This window comes from Nelumbo nucifera, chromosome 6 (assembly GCF_055504915.1).
Source record: "Nelumbo nucifera cultivar China Antique chromosome 6, China Antique-T2T, whole genome shotgun sequence".
Lineage (NCBI taxonomy): Eukaryota > Viridiplantae > Streptophyta > Magnoliopsida > Proteales > Nelumbonaceae > Nelumbo > Nelumbo nucifera.
Genome location: NC_142654.1, coordinates 53,718,303 through 53,727,833, shown reverse-complemented (window position 1 = coordinate 53,727,833; position 9,531 = coordinate 53,718,303). Strand labels below are relative to the sequence as shown.

Here is a 9,531-nt window from a genome sequence, read left to right as displayed (position 1 = left end):
TGACATGTTAGCCACTGACCCCCTTCACAATAGACCCTTATACATAATGGCAAAAATAAGGGGGTTTCAACATGAAAAGATCAATGGTCGGTGTATGATCAATTATTAATATTTTCAAAATCAAGTACATATTTATCTAGTCACTATAGCTTTCTAACGGTCGATCATAAGTATTGTTTCAACCAGTACCATTTCACTATATCGCAAAACGATGTCGAAATAGTCTTACCAACAAACAAAAGTCCCACCATTGGGCATGATAGAAAGGTACAACATTTAAACATAAACATATTTAGACACAAAATTCCTAAAAACAGGGAACGTATAGTAACATGGACAATGACAGGAATACGAAGAAGATGTTTTGGAATACTGCAATGAAGTCAGAGCACCTCCTAGGTGCATGACGGATTCCATTGACATAGTAGAGGAGCCACTAGAAGAAATCAACCTAGTGGCCGACAGAATAGAGAAAAGGCCTCTGTACATATCCGCCAAGCTAGTAGCCGAAGACAGAGGAAAACTCATCGCACTTCTAAAAGGTAAGGAAGTATCCTTATCGCAAAAAACCTTAGAACCGGAAACTGGCCTAACCTGCATTCTCTCGCAGAATTCCAGGATGTATTCGCCTGGTCTTACAACCAGATGTCAGGTCTAGATTTGGATCTCGTCAAACGTTCCTTGTGTATAAACCCTAAATTCTAGCTAGTAAAACAACCGTAAAGAATTTTCAAGGCAGATGTAACACTGAAGATCAAAGAGGAAATAGAGTGGCTCTTGAAAGTAGGTTTTATCAAACCTATAGCACACCCTCAGTGGCTAGCCAACGTAGTCCCAGTGAAGAAGAAGAATGAACAACTAAGGTTAATACCTTCCCACCTAGTCCTTTAGCGATAGCACATCATCGAAATACTAACCCCACCTTATCGCAAATGTTGTGTTGACTTTAGGGACCTAAACAAGGCCTATCCGAAGGATGAATTCCCTCTACCCAACATGGAGGTATTGATAGACTCCACTGTAGGACACAAACTCTTCTCCTTCCTAGATGGTTACAATGGGTACAATCAGATCTTCATGGATCCTGTAGATGATGCCCTTTTACTACAATATGATGCTCTTTTACTACAAGATAATGCCCTTGTAGGAAATTTTTACTACAAGATGATGCCCTTCGGACTAAAGAATGTGGGGGCAACATACCAAAGAGCAATGACTAGTGTCTTCCACGATATGATGCACAAAGAAATTGGATGTTATGTGGATGACATAATTGTCAAAGCAAGGAAGAAAGAGGACATTCTGAGGTCTCGAGGAAGGTCTTCACCCGATGCAGAGAATTCAAGTTGAGGTTAAACTCATTAAAATGTGCATTCGAGGTACAGTTTGGGAAATTTTTAGGCTACCGAGTAGACCAGACAGGGATACATCCAAACGAAAGCAAAGTCAAAGCCATCCTAGACCTCCCGCCGCCAGTCAATGAATCCCATCTAAAAACATTCCTAGGAAAAGTTTAATACCTAAGGAGATTCATCACCAGTCTTGCACATGCAGCGCTTCCACTAATGAAGTTAGTCAAGAAGTTTGTCGAGTTCAAATGGACCCAGGAGCATCAAGAGACCTTTGAGCAATTAAAAGCAACTCTTGCTAGGGCCCCAACCATGTCACCATCCAAGGACGGGCGAGAATTTAGGATATACATCGCAATAGGCTCAGAAGCCATAGGATGCCTATTGGCGCAGGAGGACGATGACGGAGTGGAACTCCCGGTATACTATGCTAGTAGGACTCTCAAACCAACCTAGAAGAATTACTCCCACATGGAACAACAATGTCTAGCGCTGGTCTTCGCTACACAAAAGTTTAGGTACTACATCCTAGGATAAAAAGTCAGGCTCATCACACAGAACGACCCAATCAAGTGGATGATGCAGCTCAATGAGTACACGATAGAATACACCCAGCCAAGAGCCATCAAGTGTCAAGCAGCGGCATACCTACTGGCTGCCTTCCCATCAAACACTGATTTCCCCATATTGGATGAAGTTCCTGGAGATGCACCAATGGTTGCCCTGGCTGAAAGCAGAGAGTGGGTTCTAACCTTTGATGGGAGTAGCACAAGCACCTCGACTGGCGCTGGGGTAACCTTAACCTCACATGACAAACAAACCTCTACCTACTCCTTTAAACTCCAATTCCCCTGTTTGCATAACATAGCCAAATATGAGGCCCCGATCCTTGATCTGATCAAAGTAGTAGAAGTTGGTGCAAAAAAGATAAAGGTGGTAGGTGATGCTAAACTGGTGATCGGGCAACTTAACAGAAGCACAACAATGAAGGAGGTGACCATCTTACTGTATAGGACCCTGATCCAAAAGCTGATCCGCGACCTGGACGTGGACTTCAAATATCAAAATAGAGCTAAAAATAGGTTCGCTGACGCACTAGCCACCTTAGGGTCCAAGATGCAAGCTAGCATGGAGCCGATAGAGATCACCATCCAGTCAATCGATAAACAATTAATCTTCACCATGAAGGATCGGATGGAAGAGGAGCATGAAATAACAACGAATGATTGGAGATATGAAATAATCCAAAAGCTGAGAAGTCAGACCATAGGAACACAGGACGTCAAGCTAATCGTGAAGTTTCAACTCGTGAATGGGGTACTATACCATAGGGAGTCAGATGGTGTAAGGACGAGATGTCTAGGGAAATTAGAGGCTGAAGCAGTGTTGAATGAGGTGCACAGGACCAATTGTGGAGATGTCACATGTACCCTATTCCGAAGATTGCAGAGGTTAGGGTATTACTGGCCTGCGATGAAGTGGGACTCCACCAAGGTACAAAGAGAATGCGATAAGTGCATCCCACAGGCAGACAACAGGGAATGTCTCGTGGTCTATGAAGAGGACTAGAGAAGGATATATATAGAATACCTGAAGGAGCACACGTTGTCCATCAACATTACATTGAGGAGGAAGCTGTTATCTAAAGTCAAATGATTCTACCTCCAAGATGGAATGTTGTCTTGGAAATCGCAGGCAAGAAAACCTTTGCGATGCCTGGCTAGTGAAGAGATTGACGAGGTGCTGGAGGCAACCCATAGTTCTGAACCTGCAGCCCATCAAGGTTAACTGGCATTACACAATCACATTCTACACTTAGGTTTTTACTAGCCAACCGTGATGGAGGATACTCAACGACACGTACGCAGATATCACAAATGCCAAATACACGGAGAAAGGATATACAAACCTTCTAACGGCCTCCACCCAGTCATCACGCCTTTGCCATTTCATACTTGGGGGGTAGACCTAATAGGAAATATACACCCACCTTCTAGAGGGTATTGCTTCATCATTGTAGCTATAGACTATTTCACCAAATGGGCAGAAGCCATCCCCCTGCGACGAATATATGTAGACAACATAGCAAACTTTCTAAGACAAAACATAGTCCATAGATTCAGAGTCCCAATGCGAATACTGATAGATAGTGGCCTATCCATAAAAAATCAAGAAGTCCATGGCCTCCTAGGACAATATGGTGCAAGACTAAGAGCATCCACAACATACTACCCAAAGGGAAATAGGCAAGCAGAGGCCACAAACAAAACTCTACTCAGGATGTTAAGCAAAATAGTGGCCAATAATCAAAAGGATTGGGTAGACAAGCTGTCAGAAACTCTTTGGGCTTATTGCACATATATCAGAAAGAGCACACAGGCGACACCCTACTCTTTGGTGTATGGTCAAGAAGCAGTACTCCTAGCAGAGATAAGAGCTGTATCTACTAGGATAGCCTTCGCAATGGGCAAGAAGATTAGGCTAGAGGACATGGACCAATTACTTGCAGACAAACTCGAGGTAATCGATGAGTTAGAGACATAGCCTCACAGAAATAAAGCAAGTACAAACAGGCCCTAGCCACAAACTTCAACAAACACCTGAGGCCCAAAAACTTAAAAGAGGGGGATAAAGTACTAAAGACAACTCTCAATGTTAGGCAAGGCAAGTCTGCAGGAAAATTTGCCCCAACATGGGAAGGGTTGTACTTAATAAAAGAGGCCCATACTTCGGGCTATTATGTATTAAAAATTGTAGACACAGAAGAAGAGGATGAAACCATCAACGACTACTGGTTGAAACCTTACTTCGAATAACTCTGTAAGTCCACCAATACATGTACATATTCTATAAATAAATTCAAAATGTTTTATTATAATTGATTCTTTATTGAATATATCAACTACCTGCATGCTCTGCGATAAAGTCTATTTACTTCCATAAAATTCTGATTGCGATGAAATTTCTTTCCTTTCACCTTTTGATTGAGGCTACTTGCATCTGTACACTATTATAGTAGTCAAATGAATGATATACTATAGTTTTGTTCAAATATGTTCCACATACTTGTTTATATACATATTTTGTTCAAATTCTACAACTTGTTCAATTATGATTTCAAAGCCCTAGCAACCCCAGGCACTCATTCCGTGGTCAGTTCCACGATGCCGCATACTCCATGCGAAGGCCCTGGAAACCCCAGGCGTGATTCAAAGCCCTGGCATCCCCAAGTACTCTCATTCCGTGGTCGGTTCCATGATGCCGCATGCTCCATGCGAAGGCACTGGCAACCCCAGGCGCGATTTAAAGCCCTGGCAACCCCAAACACTCTCATTCCGTGTCTGGTTCCACGATGCTGCATGCTCCATGCAAAGGCCCTGGCAACCCCAGGCGCAATTCAAACCCCAGGCACTCCCATTCCGTGGCTGGTTCCACTATGCCTTATGCTCCATGCGAAGGCCCTGGCAACCCCAGGCACGATTCAAAGCCTTGGCAACCCCAGGCACTCTCATTCCACGGCCGGTTCTATGATGCCACATGCTCCATGTGAAGGCCCTGACAACCCCAAGCACGATTCAAAGCCCTAGCAACCCCAAACACTCCCATTCTGTGGTTGGTTCCACAATAACACATGCTTAATGCTAAGGCCCTAGCAACCCCAAGCGCGATTCAAAGCCTTGGCAACCCCAAGCACTCTCATTCCATGGTCGATTCCACGATTCCGCACGTTCCATGCGAAGGCCATGGCAACCCCAGGTATGACTCAAAGCCCTAGTAACCCCAGGAACTCTCATTCCATGTCCGGATCCACGATGCCGCATGCTCCATACGAAGGCCCTGGCAACCCTAGGTGCGATTCAAAGCCCCGGTAATCCCAGGCATAGATAAAACCTTGGTAACCCCAAGTACAAACAAGCCTTGGTAACCCCAGGCACAGATAAGCCCTAGTAACCCCAAGCACAAACAAAGCCCTAGTAACCCCAAGCGCAGACACACCTTCGCACAACCATTGGGGGGCTTCGTCGACAAGAGGTATGCCTCCTCTCAAATTCATAAACAAAAATACTTTGCCTAACTGCGACAAAATCTACAAAAGCAGAGTTCACCCGTCCCAGCATCAACAATAACACTTTGCCTATGAACAACACCCTGCCTTACCAAAACATGGTTGCGATGAACTGAGTACCAATTGTACAACCTGTGAAGGGCCTCATCTCTCTAAGGTATGGAAACACGAGTCCTATAAGGGGTAACAAAACTGCATTTCCCCACAAAAAGCATAAAATCATTTCTACAAACATAGACATCAACACGTGTCTCACATCTCATCCCTTCTTCTTAGCATTCTTTCGCACCTGATGATAACGTTTCGATACAAGCATAATCCCTTATTTAGCTGCTTATTTGCATAGAGGTTATCTGGGTCAACTCCTCCTGATAGCGTCTTAGAAGACAAATTCACATAGTTCATCTCCTTTAATGATTTGTGATAAAGTGACAATATGCTTGCGCTCGATCACAACGAGAGGATCGTTAACCAACATTTACTGATGCAGCCCTTTCATGCGATGATCACACGCACAAAAGCAGCATGTTACTGATAAGTTTTCTTTATATTCACACTACGACCAAAGTCCGACCGTACCGCTTGTAAAGGTCCATCAGAGACCTCAGTCACAACAAACGTTACACCGAATAACTTTTATGTCCACACTAGTCACCCACCCACTTGTGGCACACAATCTACGATAACCTACTCTCATCTGACAATATCTCAGCACGACATAGCAATATCACCCAACAACCCTAATGCACTGCGATAAAGCCTACTACACCCGTGCCGCGATGAGGACAAATGCACATTGCGATTAATAATGAGGAGACCATGGAATCTTAAAAAAAAATTCACATTATATGTCAAAACTACAATTGCAAATTCGTCACACATTATCAAACTTGTCACTATATATCAAAACTAAAATTACAAAATTGTTACACAATCACCTTATATCGCAGGAGGAGCTCGGAATGGTCTATTACAATTCAGTTTTTTTCAACCCAGTACAGGCAACGGTCACTTGGCCCACTCTTCCTGAATTGCAGATATGGTCTCTAATACCTAGTTAGTCTCTTCAAATTTCTTCAGACTATCCAACCCTGCCTCCTAGTCTGCCAAGATCGGCTTCTGCCGCGCACACTCCTCCATAAGACTCTTGAGCTTATCTGCAACCCTAGTAACGCTTGCCTCGACTACTTTCCAGCGCTGACGGACATCCTTCATTAAACGAAACAAATTAGCCTTCCAGAAGGCATGGGCTAACATCATGACACGCTCCTCGGTTTGTGTCATGAAGAAACCCATCGACAAAAAACCCCGACAAGCTTTTAGACAGCAAGCGAAGTCAAACCATGATAACTCCTCCGCCGGGTGGGTCATCACATGGCTCATCAGCGTGGTGATGGTGTTCAGCGCATGACCCACGACCTCGGGATGCAGCTTCCCCTCTGGCAGCCACCTAGCGCATATAGCATTTGATACAAACTCTTGCGATCACCCTAAACCACAACTGGATCTACAACTGGGAAGTGCAGAGTTGGGATGTCATGATTATTGTAATACTCTAGGAGCTCATGCTGTATCTGAACCAACTCCTCTTCATAAGTCAACACCTCGGGAGGAAAAACAATCCTTGGCTCCATGTCAATTGGGTCCTCAGGCTCAACAGATAGATCAACCTTAGGCCTCACGTCAGCATCTCCAGACTGGTCATGCATGTGTCCAGGGGTACCACCCATTACGATGGGAGATTCTGGCTCAACCGAAGCTCTACGCTCTGCACTCACGGGGGCTTTAGCATTGGCAATGACGACAACAGGAGATTTTGTACAACATGCTGCCGATTCCACAGCTGGCTGACCGGCCTAATGCACCGCCTGCACAAACATCCTCAGCAACTTCGGAACCAGAGCTGCGGGGCTGTATTGCCCTCAACTCCTTGGCCAGATGCTTGAAGAAAGGCGTGTTTGGCACCTCGAGAGGATATTCAACAAAAGGCACTTGCGATACAGTCAAGTGCAAACAACCATCCATAACGACTCTGCCTATGTGCCAAATAGTAAACAAATACCAAAGAACAAACACAACTTACCACTCGACCCAAGTCACCAGCCCCCAAAACATCTTCATTGGGTTGAGCTTCGTCGCAATCCACTCGCTTCAACACAAACGACTGTTTAACAGTTAGTCCTCACAATATGTGATGAACATAACAATTCAAATTAAGTATATCCACCAAGCAACTCACCAAACTCACCTTATCGGGAGAGCTAAGCGGGACTTCCGCCGACCGCTCCGAAGGAACCACATGAACCTCTATGTCTGGCTGAGCACCATCACTCTCCGTAGAGTGCAAAGACAAAGAGCAAACCATATTAGCATAGTTCAATCGCAATACCACAATCTAGAAAGAAAGAACAAAACGCAAAAGCAAAAGTCAAATACTGATACACTATCCGTGGGACCCCGCTTCGGGCGAGGGGGAGCCTTCCTCTTCATTTGCCCGCTTAAGAAATGGATGATGGCACCACAACAGGCAGTTCCACTGACTTTGTGACCAGCGTAGTCTTCTCCACAAGAGCTGGCGCCGCAAAATGTTGGCCACTTTCACACACATGCGATAAGGTCGCAATGAAAGGCTCAATGGACAGAGTAGAGCGGGGCACCGTCGTAGACCTCACTCTCTTCGCAGGACGTAGACCTGTTCATGGGCCGGCCCGACCCGGCCCGGCCCCCGGATGGGCTTGAACAGGATTTTTGGCCCGCGGGCTTAAACTCGGGCCAAAAAGCCCAGCCCGCATAAAATTCGAGCCGGGCTCGGGCTTTTCCAAAATAGCCCGGCCCGACCTATGGTTAAACCTAAGTAAAAACCCTATGTGATGTCCATTTGAATAAATTTTTTGATTTAAGAAGGTTGTTGATTCACTTGTAGGCCCATTGTTCATTTAAATAGGGGGAAAAACATCTGAATTAAAATAGATAATGTCCATTTGAATAGGGAAAATTTCAAATTTCTTTTATTAGGTCGGGCTTCGGGCTTTTTATCAGGGTTAGGCTCGGGCCCAAGTTGTAGGCCCGTTGGTCGAGCTGAGCTCGGGCTCGGGCCTAACATTTTTCTGTTAATAAAGAGTAAAAGCCCGGCCCGAGCCCAGCCCGGCCCGGCCCATGAACAGGTCTAGCAGGACGGGGTTGGCTACACTCCCCCTCATTAGTAGATGGCCGTTTCTTGTCATGCTTGGACGACGGCTCCCTCAGTGAATCGGGACGAACAATGGCTGCATCACCCCTCTGATTGGCGACGTGACCCTCCGGAGGAGCTGATGCATGATGAAGGTGGGGGGTTGTCCACAATAACTCCTGGAACCCCCCGAATAGCATGCAGAGGTACAAAAGATGGAGAGACCTGCATACCTGAACCCTCCCATAACCAGCCATCGGGAACTGTGCACATCCAGGAAAGGCATGGTTGTGACTCCGCACCTAGAACACATCCTTGTCGTTGGACCTCAGAAATTGGGCGCCCATGTCAACATACTCGAACTATCGGAGCATTTGGTCCGGGTGGTACACGGAGAGTTGTGCCTCACCCAAGCGATCAAGGTAGCCAATAACATCAGACCATGTGATTAATCGCGCCATGCTCGTAGCGACGCTCTTAGTGTCAAGGGCACACTGGTTAACCCCACCCTCTGGACAGGCATACCAACACAAAATGGAACGGCATGGCGCACCACCTGGGTGTACGACCTCCACACGTAACCATCTATAGAGGCCATCATCATGCTAATCTCATTCATCTTGAAACTTTTATGCCTCTTAGCCTAAAGCCAATGCTTCCCCCTACAAATCTCGAACACATTTTCTTCTGCCTCGTCACCGTCGAGGGTAGCAACATGAACACGGAGAGGGTGTAGACTTTAGGCATCTCATTGAGCTCGAACCGCTCATAGATAAACATCCAAAGGAAGGGAGCAAAAACACAACTCGTCTCTTGCAATTGGGGTCATTAAGCTATTTCACAGTGTCGTCCAATTGCTCGTACAAATAACCGAGAAACATGGACGCCAACGGAAGCTGATGTCCACTGGCAGCAAGGACAACAAGAGGAATCAGAATGGTGCGGAG

General features: G+C 45.6%; 1 protein-coding gene across 1 annotated transcript; it reads left to right on the top strand.

Moving 5' to 3' along the window:
- Positions 1–1,928: 1,928 nt before the first annotated feature.
- LOC148791062 (uncharacterized) lies at positions 1,929–2,918 on the top strand. The gene has a single exon (XM_088890386.1). It carries the CDS (start codon positions 1,929–1,931, stop codon positions 2,916–2,918), a length of 990 nt encoding a protein of 329 aa, XP_088746512.1.
- Positions 2,919–9,531: the final 6,613 nt, after the last annotated feature.